The sequence below is a fragment of the Anguilla anguilla genome, chromosome 12 (genome assembly GCF_013347855.1).
Source record: "Anguilla anguilla isolate fAngAng1 chromosome 12, fAngAng1.pri, whole genome shotgun sequence".
NCBI classification, from domain to species: Eukaryota; Metazoa; Chordata; class Actinopteri; order Anguilliformes; family Anguillidae; genus Anguilla; species Anguilla anguilla.
Window position 1 is genome coordinate 19,956,550 of NC_049212.1, and position 17,122 is coordinate 19,973,671.

At 47.4% G+C, this 17,122-nt stretch overlaps 1 protein-coding gene across 5 annotated transcripts in view; it reads left to right on the top strand.

Moving 5' to 3' along the window:
- lekr1 (leucine, glutamate and lysine rich 1) overlaps positions 1–17,122 on the top strand; it is a 52,486-nt gene that overhangs the window by 16,126 nt on the left and 19,238 nt on the right. For all 5 annotated transcript variants that reach the window (XM_035386182.1, XM_035386183.1, XM_035386179.1 and 2 more), the window contains exons 4-7: positions 2,142–2,261; positions 4,916–5,082; positions 9,083–9,268; positions 12,885–12,966. In XM_035386182.1, the coding sequence (XP_035242073.1) occupies positions 2,142–2,261; positions 4,916–5,082; positions 9,083–9,268; positions 12,885–12,966 (555 nt within the window). The remainder of the gene's footprint in view (positions 1–2,141; positions 2,262–4,915; positions 5,083–9,082; positions 9,269–12,884; positions 12,967–17,122) is intronic.

The following is a 17,122-nucleotide window of genomic DNA, read 5'->3' on the forward strand; positions in this document are numbered from 1 at the left end:
CCTCTCACTGGATCTCGCTTTGCGCACATAAGCTCAAAACCAGCACTCGCTCACTTAGTGTGTGTACTTTTTATACCTTCGGTTTGAGTCATCAGCAGCATTTTCAGTTCTGTTTTTTCATGTGCAGCCAAGATGCCTGTTTTAGTACATGTGTGCGTATGTGTGTGTGTGTGTGTGTGTGTCTGTGTGTGTGTTTGCGTGTGTGTGTGTGTGTCTGTGTGTGTGTTTGCGTGTGTGTGTGTGTCTGTGTGTGTGTTTGCGTGCGTGTGCACTTGTAACCCGTACATGTTTGTCTGTAAGGGTTTCCAACCTTAATTTAACCCTGACTCAAAAGGAGTACTTTGTTCAGATGTGTTTGAGTGGAGTGCATGTACCAGTAAATGGGTGTGCTGTCATGGCGTAGTTATGCTCGCGCCGTGGGAAGATGTGTGAGCACAGAGCAGTCTCAGATATTTCACCATGGTGGTGATATCGTCAGGGTAACACGGCCACCGCATCGCACTCCTGAGCATGACGACATCATTGACGACATCAGCAGCAGCTAAACAAATGTGCCGTGTGCTTGATGGTACGTGAGGCGTGACACTGCGCTGCAGATGATTTTCATAACCCCATCAGAGTGCTTTTGGCAGGGGAACAGAGTGATCTCACTGGGGATGAAACAAAGAAACCCTTACAGTTCTGCATGAAGACCACTACAGTATCTATCTATCTATATATTTTCTGTATTAGAAAGAAACATTATATTTACAGCAGAATCAACAGCTGTGGTTTATGGGGTTGTTTTTCCTGTTGATAAAGGTGTTTTTTTAGTTTCCTGGTAGGAGGTACAGTGCTCCAGCATGCCCTGGCAATTCATAGCTTCCCACTGCATTGTGAGTGGGTGGCTTTAAATGACCCCCTACCAGCCTTCTATGCACTGCTCTGGCTTTGTGACTTGTAGGGACAAATGGAGGAGCAGTGGGTTAGCACACACACACAAAACAGACACACACACACACACAGTCACCCGCACATACACACTCACATGCTCACACAATTCACAGGGGTAGACGACAAGCAAGATGCAAAATATAGAAATGAAAATGTCAGGTCATTTTAGCATCAGTCTTGTAAAATTTGAGTTCAGCACAGGAAATCCTTAAAAATCAACCTGACAATAAATCCCTCTAAAACACTAGGCATTAGGCAGTCCCATTAGACCCGAGCGTGACCTGTGATTGCCCCATACATGGCTCTGTCTGTCGAGCCGGAACGCCTGCATCACATGATACATAAATGATTTATTGGGGTCTCCACTGGAGCAGATACTCATTTATGTAAATTTGTAATTATGCAGTGTCTGTGTGGCTTTCCTGTATTGTTTTCCTCGATTCTAGTGTTGTGGATGTGGAAGCCCAGTGGCGTTTAGCTTCCCTCGTTTTGACGTGGATGATCAGTGTCTCTGTGCAGACAGGCAGAGGAACGCTGCTCTTGTTAATGTCTGGGGGTGCTTTCCTCAAACCTTTGTATTATCTGTAATAAATGTAAATGCACTGGAACCTGGTAGTTTAGAGTGTGAATAATCTCCTTCTGTATAGAGGTGGGGTCAGTCTCCAGTACCACTCCTTGAGGGGAAAGGGAGGGGGATCTCTTTTGATCACACATTTAGATTTTCCTCTTTGGGATGACTACTTACTTACTATTTACAATGTGTGTTCTCAAAGAGTGTTCTGAAATGTTTGCAATCGGAAAGATGATCAGAACATAATTTCAAGGAAGGCACGATCATAGCCAGATAGATTAGGCATAATAATCCTGATCTATGGCTTTTTCAAGTTGTTTTTAGCATTCAATTTTAAATATGAATCAATATGTTATGTTCATAGTATAGGTTCAGTTTACTATATTTGAATATAATGGTGTACAATTGTTAGAAGTGTCCTTGATATATGCCCATATACTATAAAAATGTGGTAAGTAATGAGGTTTTGAGTTTTCACTACAGCAATATGCTGTCATTCTGGTGAATAGTAATTTTTTTCTTTCTCCTTCCTTTGTCTCTATTTTCTATTCTTTTCATCTCCCTCTTCATTGTTGGCTTTTTTTTTCTCTTTCTGCCTGTGCGCTCTCTCTCCCTCTCCCTTTGTCCCCTGCGCCAGGGCGAAATGCCTTGACCTGCAGCTGGCGGAGGGACGGGCTCGGCTGGAGAGCGTGAGCGCAGAGAGAGACGTCATGGAGCGGGAGCTGGGAAAAGCTGGCCGCCGCTGCCAACTGCTCAGGTACGGAAACCGCTCGAACAATACGGCTGACGGCAACACATGGAAACGGAGAGAGCGGAGGAAGGAATAGAATGGCGGAGGGGTGGTTGGGGGGGGGGGGGGGGGGGTGGGGGGAAGGCCGGCATCGCTATAATGGCTTCCTGCGAAGCTGTGTCCTGGTGGCGTGACGGATCCACGGTAGCTGCTCTCGCAACAAAAAAAAAAGGAAAAAAAAAAAAAAAAACAACCGACTGCACGACAGGAAGGAAACAGCAGATGGGAAACAACTGTGCGCCGGGCTTGAAGTACAGGGGGAAAAAAATGGCAGAGAGAGAAAAAAGAAAGAGGGGGTAGGGGTAGTTGCGACCCGGAGCCGCAGAGCCTGCAGACTTTTCTCTTTGGATCAAACGGGAAAAGAAGCAGGGAAATTTCAGAACTTTGGTTCAAAGAGAGGTCTCTGTGAAGACGGCTCAAATCCTTTCACCGATACGTGTGAGATCTGGGCTTCTGAAGGCCTCTCTTCTTGCCCTTCAGAATCAAATGAGTTGCTGCTGCTTTGTGAAATCAATAGATATCAGGAGTAGCTTTCATCTATGACTTTACATGTACCAATATAAGCCCATTTCGAGGGCTCGTCTGTCAACCCCCTTGCTATTAAAATGTCCGGGAGATGTGGACAAATTGATATGTATCTCTGTGTTTCGTGCCTCTTTGTCTGTGTGTGTGTGTGTGTGTGTGTGTGTGTGTATTCGAGCGTATATGTGATTGTGTGTATCCCTCTGCATGCAGGGATGTGTGTGTGTATGTGTGTGTGCAGGCTTTTCCAAGCCATTGGACACAGGACTTCTTAAGTGCTTAGTAATTGTTCACACTTCCCGATCGTCTCAAAACATGTGTTTTGAGATGATGAGTTTTGGCTTCTGATTTTTTTATGGCTACACTTACCTGTCATTTGGGTGATTAACATTGTTTTATATTAAGAAAGGCTGCACTGACATGGGCAGAGTCCTTCTCGACCTGGATAGGGTGGCACAAAACGGCGGCCTGTGACCCCACACATGGACCAGATTCAGCTTATTCCCCAACATTTTTGAATATACTTCTTACTGAAGTATTCAAATGTGGGAAAAAAACACCAGTGCGTCTGGCTCACACAATGTTGTACTGTGCTAAGAATTTTTGTTGTTGAGGAAGTGAAATCTCTTCTTCTTTCCCACCTTCTACTATGAATCCAACCTCACCGCCCTCCGCCCGTCAACACTTGGAACGAATGCGTGATTCTCATCTGCTCCCCGGTATTTTCTGTGGGTCACCTGGAGAGTCGGGCGCTAAAACAGGCGCCATTTTCCTCTCCCTGGTTGACCCAGCTGCAGGCTGATCTGTCAGCGGGCTCAAAGCGGAAGCTGCGTGCTACACCGTTCTGAATGAAGCCCTCATCATTCAGCGCAGGGTTTTATTTTTGGGATAACCAGGGCGGCGACCTCGGCCCACAAGCTCCACACTGGAGCCTTCCATTCCTTTCCTGCTGTCGCCTGTGCTCAGATGTTGGTCTTACTTTAGACTTTAGGCTTTATTGTCCCCAGGGGGAAGTTCCTTTCCACAGCACTGTACCCATCAGACAACAGTACATACAACAGCACACAGTAACAGCATACAATGACAGACAACAGTGCACACTCAGGCCTGTTCAGCGAGGCCTATTGTTCAAGGCAGCTATGGCTGCGGGGATCAGGCTTTTCCCAAAGCCAGCCTTCTCCAAGTGAAATGACAACAAAAAAGATGATGACAATGATAATGAAGATGGTGATGGTGAAGGCGATGGTGATGATGATGACGATGATGCAGAAGATGTTGGTGGTGAGGGTGATGATGATGAGGATGATGAAGATGATGACAGTTGCACTATTTTCTCTGAATATTTGGTAGTGCTGTTGGGGTTGTGTCAGCACTAAGTAGTTTTTGAGACGTGTATTAAATGCAGTAGAAATTTGGGTCAGAAGTGGGCCAGAAAGTGACTTCAAATGTGCCAGAAGTTGGCTGCTCGTAGACTGTAGACGCAGTGGGGCCTGAGGCAGGGTGGGAACAGGCAGGGTTTGGGGTGGAAGGGAACCAAAGTGGACCACATGCGGTTCGAGTGCTGCTGGGGGACCGTCACAGCAGTGGTTCAGGCACGCGGTTCCCAGCGAGGTCACATGACTGCCGCAGATCTCCTAACGGGAGCAGCGTGGAGCATAGAGGTCCTCAGCGCCTGCTGCTCTTAATTCATCAGTGGCCTTCTAAAGCTCCTGGGCATGAGTTGTATCATGGCCACAGTTCCACTTTGAATGTGTGGTAAAATGAGTGACAGTGCTCTGAGGCTACATTTTCATTGTTAAGTAACCAGGACATTTTGCATATCACCAGATTGCAATCAGGGGACAGAGTGGGTTTGAATTATTCAAACAGCCTTTTCATGCGAAGGTTTCAATTTCAGCTGTTTGAGAATGTATAATGGTAATGTGATAGAGAATAGTACTTTACCTGTAGGTCGGCTGATTGTTCTCGTTTGATGTATTAAGGCTGTACAAACAAACACAGACACGCAGACATGCAGACTCACGCACACACTCACACGCACACGCACACACACCCACACACGCACACACCCACACCAATTCTGTGCATGTGTTTTGCAGGGGGCGGAGTCAGCTGCAGGTGGATGCCCTGAGAGAGTCTCTGTCACTGCTACACTCCTGTCGTCAGGAATTGCGTCAGGAAGTCCAGCGAAACCACGCCCACCTGCTCACATTCTGGGAGGGGTGGAGCGTCCAACTGCTGCAGACGAGCCGGGATGCAGACGCAGGTACGAACCGCGGCAGGTGCTCAGACGCGCGGGCGTAAGCTGTTAGTGTTGTGCAGACGCATAAGTACATTCTGTTACATGTATGCTCGCAGCCAGGTACATTTTGTACAGACTCCCACATATAAGGTTTTACAGGTGACACCTCACGCACACACATGCACAGGAGCACATAAAAACTATGCGTACAGGAACTCACACATGCACAGACACAAGCACAAAGTGTGCTAATGCTCACATGTACACTCAAGGAAATGTACTTTCAGAAGGTCACACCCTCATGCACAGTCTCCCTGTCTCTCTATTGATCCAGTTCAACTGAGTTTGTGTGGGCAGCGCTTTGTGCTCTCTCTCTCTCTCTTTTCTCTCTCTCTCTCTCTCTCTCTCTGTCTTGCTCTCGCTCCCTATCTCTTTTGCTTGTTCTCTGATTCTTTCAACTGTCTTTCTCCCTCCCTCATTGATGATTTTCTCTCTCTCTCTCTCCTCTCACACTCTTTCTTTCTGTGTCTGTCACTTGTTCTCTGTCAGATTTTTGTATCTGCTCCTCTCACTCTCCCTCCATCAATGATTCTCTCTCTCACACTCTCCCTCCCTCAGTGATTCTCTCTCTCTCTCTCTCACTCTCCCTCCCTCAGTGATTCTCTCTCTCTCTCTCTCACTCTCCCTCCCTCAGTGATTCTCTCTCTCTCTCACACTCTCCCTCCCTGTGCGATTCTCTGTCTCACTCTTGGCTCAGTGTAATTGAGTAAAGCAGCCCCAGTTGAGGGCAGGCTGCAGTCGAGGCGGGAGGTGGCCGTTCCTGTGGGAAGCTGGCTAGCTCGGCGAGCAGAAATGAGTGTGTCAGAGAGTCTGCTCTGGCTCCATATCCATTTCATAGATAATGGGCTCCGTGGTGCTGTGATATCTCCCCTGCCCCGGAAGGTTGCGGGGTCCTAATTATCCCACCAGGATGCTCCAAAATGGACTCCTGTTACCTCCGACCTCACTGCAGAGATAGAGAGGGGGGTAATGGTCCCGATCGTGGTGTTATTTTTCACTGCGCTGTGTACCTACACAGAAACCTGGACATGTAATCCAAATACTAATGCACGGCCTGTCAATAAGAGAGCGATCACTGATGAGCAGAGCTGGACTCCAGATAATAGAAAGATCCCCGCAGAGCTGGAACACAGTATGCTGTTCTGTGTGTCGTCAGGCTGAGAACCCTCTGTTCTCAGATAATTGCTGTGTGAAGATAATGGGCTGATATGACTGCCTAATGGGATTGAAAATGAAGTGTGTGGGAGGGAGCCAGGTCAAACAGCCCTCCAGTCAGCATTGTATTTATGAGCGGATAAGGGGGCAAAATTATGTGTATATTGCGTGTTTCTTTGAGCGTGTGTGTGCATGCGTGTGTGTGTGTGCGTGAGAGAGAGAGAGAGAGAGAGAGAGAATGAGAGCAATGTCATAGTGCGTGCATGCTTTAGTGACAGGGTGTATGTCTGTAAGCACAGGTGTTTTGCATAAATATATGAGCTTCAGTCTGTGTGAGAGAGAGCAGGGGTGTGTGCATTTGTGTCTGTAAGGGCAGGTGTGTGGATATGTCTGCCTTTGTGTGGGAGGCAGACAGAGAGAGAGATGAGAGAGAGAGTGTTTGTGTGTGTGTTTGTGTGTGTGTGTGTGTGCGTGTGTCTGTCTGTCTGTTTGTGTGTGATAATCAGGTTTATTCGGGTTAGTTAGTGAGAAGCTGAAGTTGCAGTTAAGGACACAGATGAGAGTTAACCAGTTAACCTTGGGCTCACCTCACACTGGGCGTGAACGCCTTCCCTGCCAAGGCTTTCTGTGAACTGCTGAGTGCGTGTTTGCATGTGCGTGCGTATGTGTGTGCGTGCGTGTGCGTGTGTCTGTGTGTGTGTGTGTGTGTGTGTGTATGTGTACACAGTTGGTCTACATCTCTGAATGCCAGCCTGGTATTTATTTACCGTCCCTGCAGAACGTGTGGGTTCTGATGATTTAGAGACTCGTCTCTTCCTCCCGCTGTCTCTGCGCTGCTCTGCTCTTCCTGTCGTTCTGCTGTCGGCCCGTGAGGCAGCCGCGCTCTCCCACGTCACCGCAGCGTGACTCCCTGCTCACGATCCGGGGCCAATCTGATGGGCGTGGGCGAGCAATTAAACGCCGATACCTGTCTGTCAGCTTTCTGCGGTCACGCCGAAGAGAAGGACCGATAGAGGAGGAAGAAAACAACTCCGTGGCCAGGCAAGGAGGAAAGAGCGGAGACTGAGAGCAGAGACAGAGCGAGGGAGAAAGAGACAGGAGCAGAGAGAGGGAGTGCGGTAACAGAGAGAGGGAAGGTGTGAGATCAGGAGAGAGGGGAAGAGAGAGGATTGATTTGGCAGGGCAGGCTGGGTTTGGGAGCCTGCAGCTTCACCTCTCTCTGCATTAATTATGTTCGCCTCTTAATCAGACCTGCTGAGAGACAAGTTAAGACCTCTCCTTCGGGGAGTGGTGCCACACAGCTCCGCCAGGTGCCAGCGAGCGAGAAACCCGACACCACCGCCCGCGGGGGCAGGGCGGGGCACGGTGAAGCCCCGGTCACAGCGCTCCGCTCCCCGAAGAATCCCCACAAGCTCATACGCAGTAGGCGTGTCTAGCCCGATAGCTGCCCCGCCCCCCAACACTCCTTCCGCCTTCGTGCTTCCATCGAGGGCGGAGCTTGGTCGGAGAGTGACATCCCAACGCGAGTGGGGAGGGGGAGGGGGGTTAAATGAGTGGGTGGGATGGCCTTATGAACACAGGCTCATGGGTCCTCTCCCCAAAACGTGAACGCGAGGTGCGCCGTTCTGTCGTTTTCGCGGGGAATCTGGGAGGTTCCGTGTCACTGGCCGTGACCCTGTGGTGAACTCCGGCGATCGCTTATCGTAGCTGCCATCGTTCACCTCCCTCTCTTTTGTTTTTGTTGTGATGCCTCATGACAAAGCGTGACGGTGCTGTGAGCGAGGTAGTAAAACTGTGGTATTTTCTCACACAGTTCCGAGGAGCTGTTTTTCTACCCTTCTCTCACTATCTAGGTTATTGGCCGCTTGTTGTGAAAGGACTCGGCTGGAGTTTCCTTGTAAGAAAAAACAGTGTCAGGTGGAATTTGGGCCGCTAGGTTCCGGAACATTCAAGGGCACATAAAAACAATAAGTCTCTTACCAGCCCTCAAATACACTGGGCAATTAAAGTGATTGATGTGTGGCGATGCACTTCAGCGCTTCAGCACATGACGTCTGGTGAATCATTAAAACCTCCTCATTCGCTGAGGTGTCTCATGCCTTAAAGGTTTGAAATATGAGCTTGGAATTTGAAATAATGTTTATCCTCTTCTGGAGAAAACATAAAAGCCACAGCTCTCAGACACTGTGCCAAATAAAGTCTAAAATGTGCTTTCGTTTATCTTGCCATTTGAAGCAATGTTGAAGTATTCAGTTGAGAGTTCTGGGCTACCCAGCATCCTTTGGGTAAGGTGGGGCAAGTGGCCTCAGAGCCCAGAGTAAACAAGGGAGACATTTTGATTGGACTAAATCTGGGAGAGCCATTTATTCAGGCCCCGTTCACCCTGACTCTCCTCTTTCATCCTGCAGGGTTTCTTAACCCTCATCCTGGCCAAAATCTGGCCAGTGTTTTATATGCGTTTAACCTGCTGCTCCCTCAACTGCAAAGAATAAGTTAAATTGATTCAGTCTGGTGGTTATGTGCATTGATGGAACACTAAATGTCAAACTCAGTCATGCCAGATGAATGTTAGCATATATGATTTGCTTCCCTGTAGAGCCATTCTAAAGTGTTTCACGGTGTGAGCTGTGATTTGCTTTGCACTCAGAGTCCACAGATACTTTTCTCCTGTATTAGTCCTGTGCTGTTTTTTCTCTGATTGTCAGTAGACATGCACCTGTGATTCATGCAATCAAGTAAGGCTCAGTTATTTCAGGAATCGGCATTGTTTGAGTTTTGCTGTGTCTCTGTCATCTTGTGTGGTGCTCAGAGCGGGCGGAGCTACAGCGAGCAGTGGGCGGGGCTCAGGCGGAAGTGACTTGTCTGAGGGAGGAGCTGAGAGAGTTGGACGAGCGCCTGGCCTCCTCCGAGATCCGGGCCCAGAAGCTACAAAACCAGGCTCAGAACCAAGTGGAACTGCAATCCCGGTTCCAGGAGGTCCAAACACAGCTGCTCGGTAGGCAGAAAGCATTTGACTCATCTTAATTATTAACAGGGACTCAAAGTATCTCAATATGCTGCACGTTGGTGGGGACTGAAGTCATTTAACCTTACACCCCACACCCCTCCACACACACACACACACACACAGTGACCAATCCTGTGATATCCTGTGTTGTTCCGTCAGTCTGTTATGATTAGGTATTTCACAATGGGGATGAAAACGGGGAATTAAATATTGCTCTCACAAAATAATTAAAACAGTGTTCCTGCAGTACTGAAGTTCTCCAGCCATTGAAAGCTGTTGTATGTGATGAGCTAATAGCAAGAAGCAGCGGTTGGGCGATTGTTTCTAAAATTTGACGAGTATAAAGAACAGATGGGTAGGGTCAGGATAGTTCTCTGCCTCCTCGGTTTCCTGGTCAATGGCCGTTGCTAATCTGTAGGTGTGATACGGGCTTGGACATAATCCAAGCTGACGCACGGACCGTCGCTTAGCGTGCCTCTTAACCGCTCGAGAAACAGACAGGCTCTCTCGCATATTTGATTTTATTGAGCGGCTTATCGCTTCTCTGATAAACTTCCTGGTGTGTGCTTCGTGCTTCTTCCCCATCTACTGATAGCGCGAGTGCTTTCAGAGCAACCACGGAAAGTATGATATGCTATTATCACGTCATTAAAATCTTACTTCAGATGACTAATCCAAAGCCGGGGCATCTTGACCCAGTGAGGAAGAGAAGACATAAAGCCTCTCCGCAGCCTATGGCCCTCTTGCCCCCTTTCTCACGGAGTCCCATTGAAGCTTCCTGGAACAGCACAAAGAGAAAGCATTAGAGCCGTCCAGGCTGCACGGCTGGCTTTTGTGTGGGGAAAAGCCGCACCCATTCATCAGAGCCCCGCGACTCTGCGGCGCAGACTGATCAATACGGGATGGGCTCTTAATTAGAGCACGGAAGTGCACACACGGCAGTGTGCGTCACAAGTTTTATGTCTGATTTTTATTTATTTATTTATTCATTTATATATTTATTTGGCAGGGGCCATGTAAAATATTCAGCTTGTACCAGTTGTACCCAAGTTAGCAGTTGAGCTCATTTGCACTGACATTTACATTGCATTAAAAGCCCCACGATGCCCCGGGCTGGGTTTTGTCTTCTCATTGGTCGATTGATGAGCCGCGCTGGTCCTTAGCGGGCCTGCATGCCAACGCTCGTTCTCTCAGGCGTCTGGTATTGGATCAACGAGGGCAGGGCAGTACCCGCTGACTCATGCCTGCCCCGTGCCCCCCTTCCCCGGCGCCCTCTTCCTCGACCTTCCGTGCCCTCTCATTTAAAGAGCCGGTGAGGCGGAAAGCGCTTCTGGAGCGATTCCTCGCTTGACCCGTCGAGCAGGGCGAGTTCTCGGAGCCCTCGCGTCGGAAGCTGCCCCTGCGCCCTCGCGTCTCAAAGGGAAAGAAGGGGGTGGAAAAGGGAGAAAGAGGGAAAGCGCTGCCTCGTTGCTGCTTGTGAAGAGCACGCATTCATTTCACAAGTTAAGGCTTGCTTGCGTTGCATAAGCACACTGCAGCCAGGTTGTGCAAGATGGCAGCGGGTTTTTTTTCCACGCTGGTGTACGTGTGTGCCGCTCTGATTTTTTTTTTTCTTCCTTTTTTTGTATCTCCTTTTTTTTCCTGTGTTGCCTGGTGCGGTCACAGCGACCAGAAAGCAATTATCAACCTATCGCTGCATAAAAAAACACACACTCAAGTGTGCCTCTTTCCTCAGGACAAAAATGTCAGCCTGACACGGTCGCCGCTGCCAAGAGGGCTTCCACCAGACTGCCGCTGAGCCAGGCCGACTGCTGCTCGCTTCCATCTCGCAGCCCCGGCAGAATCCAAAAGAACAAACGCTCAGAGGCAAGGCTCCTCGCGTGTTTGAGGACAAAAGCCGACAAACGGCGAAGAAAGGGGGAAAATAAAGCGCCGCTCGGGGTTTCTGTACTCAAACTCCCACCAGCTCTGAGATTTCCTCCATATTTATTGTTTTCCCCACACACTGTCGGCGCTGTGCCATTTCAGTACATTTGAACATCAAAAATAGAAAATAGCAGTAAAAAAAAGAAGTTGCACGAAAACCAGATTGTCAGATATGACTTTGCCTTCTGAATCAATGGGTTAGTTCCCCATAGGATTTAATCTGCATGCGTTCACAGTGTTCCTGAGGTATTTTGAGCAATGAGTAACCAATTCCCAGCATGCAATGGGGTAACCTCTGTGAAGACCTTCTTGGACATAAATTTGTCCGCTAATACCTGGGTCGCTAAATATTTCTCTCTCTCTCTCTCTCTTTCTCCCCTCCCCTCTCTCTCTCTCCCTCACTCACTCACTCTCTGCCCATCCACATCTCCTTTTCACATTATCCTCCTGCAGATCATTATTGAGCAAAAGGTCAGGGCGTCTCGCTCTATAATTTTTAAACAATTCCAGTGGATGGCAGCAGCCAAGGTCCACTGAGCATTCATTGTGTGTGCATTTCATTAAGAGCATGATCTTATTTGTGCTTGTGCTATGTGATCTCAGCACAGTTAGATTTTTTTTCCTTTGCACTTGTTCAGTCTCTCATGAAACCTAATGTTTTTCATTTCAGGGTCATGCCTTGTTGGTGCTCTGCACACCTTCCAGGTTTTGGCCCCTTTTTTTGCAGTTGCATACAGATATCTCATTCTGCACCAAGAGCTGGTAGACCTTTTATTCCCCGCTGTGTTGTAATTGCATGCTGAGGAGATAGATAAGGTGGAAGATTAAATGGCTTGGGCCTAAAAGGCACAACCATGCAGTTAAGCAGATTGTGTTATGAGAATATGAGGAGAGTAGGTGGAATATTACGGAAGGCCAAGTACACAGGTGTCATTTCCAGATGTGAATCTAGCCACTTATGCAACTTAGAAAGGAATCTTAATGCTCCCATTTTTTAAAGATGTTTTTGCACAGAGTTTCCTCCTGCTATATTTGTTTCCAGTAGTCAGCAGGGGCACGGCCTTACAGGCCATTACTTCAAGGTTGTTTCAACTTTTTTCTTTTTTTCATCCTGTTTCTTTGCTCTGTTTACCAGGGGAGGGGACGGGTTGCCTGTAACAGTAGCACAATCGCTTTGCTTCATCCTTCTCTTTTCAAGTGCACTCGGGTTTCGATGTTTTTTGTTTGTGTTCTCATGCCATTAATGAGACAGACAGTTCTATTTCACCCATGGTTCTGAGCATCAGGTGTCGGTGTGCTGAAGTGAAAAATAACATGACACCACTCTCTTTTTTATTCTGTGACTGAGTTTTGAATGTTAAAACTATCAGAAGGAGCCAAAACGCTGACAATTTTCGAATGGTGAGAGTTTAAGCATGGCACCCTGTGAATGTTAGGTGTTCCAGATGAGCCTGTGTGTGTGGGAAGCTGAAACAGAGGAACAGTTGTGTCTCTGAAGGGTCCCTAATGTCAGTCAAGGGTTTTAGTCCCTTTCAGTGTTCCGAAGCTCTGCTGTTTTTTAACAACGAAAGGCTCAGATTAAAATCACCCGGAACCAGCTGTGTTCAACCAGAGTGATTCTTCAGTGATTCTTAAATTTAATAGATACTTAAATCCTATTTTTTTTCTCGTTTTTCAGGGCTGAAAGAGAAGGTGAAGTCCTTGCATGTCAATCTCCAGGACAGCCAGTCTGCGAAGGAACATATGGAAACTCTGCTCTTGTGAGTACTCACGATCGCGAATGCACAGGATGACACGCGTGCTTAACGTTCGAGCATTCGTACACAAACACACTCGCTCGCTCTCGCTCACGCGCTCGCTCTTATGTGAACCCCGCAGCCGAGCGGAATGCAGTTTGGAAGGTGAAAGGCAGTTCGCCATTAGGCCAGTTTTAGAATTTGTCACGGAGCCAGCAAATTCACGGTGACATTTAAGCTGCTGCTCCACAGGTCTTGTGGAATTTAGAATGTGGAATCTTCAGAATCCTTTGAGTTTTGTAAGACAGTGATACCCAACCTCACCTTTGAGCTATAGGGAGGTACAACGTCACCCAACTGAGTTACACACGGACACCCGCTATCACCACTGTGAGCACCAGGGAAACCCATTCTCATCCAAACCCATTTCTCATCCAACCCAACTGCAATGTGATAAATATCCAGTTATTGTTTACACTGTTAGAACAATTGTGTAAATGGAGTAAAAATAGATGGCGTGCATTACTGTTTTTGTTAGCTTTTCCAATTCAGTTGGATTCGCTGCTGAATAAGTAAGAGGAGATATTGGAGATCATGCCACCTACACATGTGGGAGGGCCCAGTCATAGTTGGCTAATGACGGAGCCCACACTCGATGCCTGGTTTATAGGTCTTATAAGCAAACTTTTAAACAAACACCTTGACTTAAATAGTTTGGAACTAAAAGTTCTTCTTAATTTTTATTTTTCATGGCAATTGTAAGCTACACCACTGACATACAAGGTGTTGAAAGTTAAAAGAGCATTAGTGGTAGAGATATGCCAAAAAATATGGAATGTTAAACTGCCAAAAGGAGACAAAGTGCTGGTAATTTTCAGATGGTGAGAGTTTAAGCGCTGCTCTGTGTAAATATTCATTATTACAGATAAATCTGTGAGTGGGAGAGAGAAACAGAAAGAATGTGTTTCGTTCGTAATTCACCAAAGTGATGTTTCTTTTTTCTTTTAAAGAGGAACATTCAGTTCACCAAAGTGATTTTATTAACTCTATAGCTCTCTTTATTTTCCCAGCTATCAGCAAAAAATGTAATAAAAAATTATATATATATACTATATATATATAAAATTACATACGTTTGAAAAAGATGTATATACATTATTTATACATCTTTCTCTTTGACTGGCGAGCTCTGAGCTGTCAGAGCCTGATTGGCTGTTCCACAGTGCTGGGATATGTGAAGTGACAGTGGTGCCGTGGCAACCTGTGGTGGAATGGCCGCCTGTCTCTCTGATGTGAGTGAGGCGGGAGGCGTCCTGTCATTGCGTGCCTCCACACCCTCCCGTCTCACCTGACACAAGTTCATAAAGAGGCCTGACCTCAATAATCTGAGACTTTCACCCGCATGTTAAAAAGAGGAGAAAATCCCTCAATAAAACATGTGTCTCTCCGCATGCCAGAAAAATAAAGACGCGGAGAGGTGACGGGGGGCACGCGTTGTGTCTGCGCACGCTAAGCAGCCTGGCTGGGTGAACTGCGTGTCCTGGAACATGCAAAGAACGTCTCAAAACGGCGCCTGTGTGTTTGAGAGTGCAGACGCTTCAGTCTGTCTCGGTACATTCCTGCCCTTCTTTAATTAGGTTTATTTTTTATAAAAGGTCAGGTTTACGTACCAGGCTGAATGTCTGGGGATTTTCAAGACCAGGTTGATATGGTGCTGGATACTATTTAGTTTGTAGGTAAACTGAGCACAAGGTACACTTTAGTGGTAGGAAAATGGTGAGCATTGTTGGGCTGAATGGCCTGTTCTCATCCTTATGTTATGTTATGTTATGTTATGCATGCTACTTCTTAAGTGATAAATGAAATAAGCGACTGATAAAACCTTTATGCTCAAGTTTTATTATTCTGAAATGGTGAGATTTACAGTGTTAGCATTGGTGATGCTACACTTCTCTCCCAACAGGGTCATAACCTCAAATAAAACATTAGCACAGATGTTCTGTTAACTAAAATCAAAGCCTTTATGAGCTGAAAACTGTTACACATGGAACTATGGAGGACAGAGGTTGTGTGGAGTTGAAAATCTCTTCAGCAAGTAGAATATGGTTGGGTAGCCTGCTTTGTCTGGGTAAACCCTGACATATTAGGCAAGCGAGACTTACAGGAATTTAATTGGAACAGGAAAAATGTCAGAGATTATGAAAAACAATCATCAGGACGGAGTGCCGTTTTCTTTCACCAGCGGCGTTTCTCTGGCAGGAGTCGCTCTCGCACGTCAGGCGGGAGGTGCCCTGCCAAATGCCAACTGAAACCGTTCCACCCTATGTGACACTATCTGCAGTTATGCAGAGCCATTTGGGGCACTGGCTCAGGCAGGATTTCATTTGAGACCGCAGGCCGCAGCACTGAACTGAGAGCCTTTTAGCCGGGAGCACCACTTGACATCCCCCGCAAAGGTCGGAGGTCGGCAGACAGCTTGCCATTGGATGGCTCATTCCTCACGGTGCGGTGCTGAGAAAGGTGAACTGGGCGCGTGCGGCCGCAGTGCGCTCCCCGTGATGGATGTTGCTGTCTGCCACGCCGTCGTTTCTGATTCTGGGCACGCTCCCAGGCCTGCTGCGGCGTATTCAGCTCCACTGTTTTCGAACACCTTTCCCTTGTAGCCCGAGGCGGAGCGGAGGCGGGGAACGTTTGTTTCGGGGCCGCGGGCGCAGCGCGTTGCGTGGTGCTACAGGGCGAACGCCACGCCTCTCAGTTTCCCATGCCGCGGCTCGCGCTCACGTCTTTGACGCGCGGAGGGTAAACAAAGCGTGAGATGCCATCCCGCAGCCGTGCCAGGAATGCCGTGACAGTAGCGCGGTGAAGGCTCACGCACACACACGCACACACACGCACGCACGCCCGTGAGCACACACACGCTGCCGGTGCGGTGTGACCTCGCCTGCCGCCCTCCGCATGCGTGACAGGAGAGATGAAAGCAGGTGTGGCTGCACAGGACTCTGAATCCTGCTGCATTTGCTCCCCATTACTAAACCTCTCAGTGTGTCCCCTATTATTATCACAGAGCAAGGGCAAGAGCGAGACAGTCTGCATTTCAGTCGGATTCTTGGTTTATTTAATTTGGGTACTGTTTGTCTTTTATTATCACACCTATCATCAATATATCAAATATTAATCATGTGCGACCTTGTTTTCAAAGTACCGCACATAACATAATCTAATCAGATTTAAAAGTCATCCATGGATTTTAGGCGCTCGCTGTCTGCGATGGTGAAGCCAACATTACGCTGCGTCTCAGAACTCTCACCTCACGTAATCATCAAAGGCAAACATGACCTCCTTTCACACTTCCCAGCATGCCGCAGGAGGGACTTGCCTCACTTCAGTAGGAAATTGCGGTGGTTGCGATTGGTCGAATGATGGAATTCCATTCCAGGTTCTCCACTCATCTGCCTGCTCCATGCATGCTGGAAGCTGGAGGTTAAATGTGTCTGTAGGATCAGGGGTGGGTAAGGGGGGGTGTATCCATTTCTGGATTTCATGACATTTCAACACTTCTCTTAATTATTTAATTAGCCAACTTATTTATGTGATTTGTCTAAATATATGATAAGCCCATCAATCACAGCTGATAACTGTTCTTCTGCCCCCAGACAAAATGTTGTACTTGGTGAGGATCTTGTAGTAAACTGATGTTCATGCATAGCTAATTAGCTAACTGAGCCAGACTAATTGGTGGGAGCAAAACCCCACATACACACCAGCCCTACCCTAAACATTTATGTATACCCACTAGGGGTTTAACAGTATGAGATATTTCACAGTACAATTGTATCTCTCTCTCTCTCTCTCCCTTCCTCCCCCTTTCCCTCTACTGTCCTCTATATAGCATTTGTGACATTAGCAACCTCACAAATCATTCTTCCATGCTGGCCATGTAAAATTGGGGCCTAAAGAGAAATTGGATCGGCAGCTCAACCTTTTGACTGCTAATAACTTGCAAGCTTGTTCTCATAAATCTGCCAAATTAGGAGTTTCCTTCCTCAATATGTTTCCATCGCTCAGGGAAATTAATTATAGATGGGGTGTTTTCGGCTTTTGGTGAGAGGGGAAGAGGAAAGGAAGGAATGAGGGATAGAAAGAGGGAGGGAATAAATACATTGCCTCTATTTAAAATGTA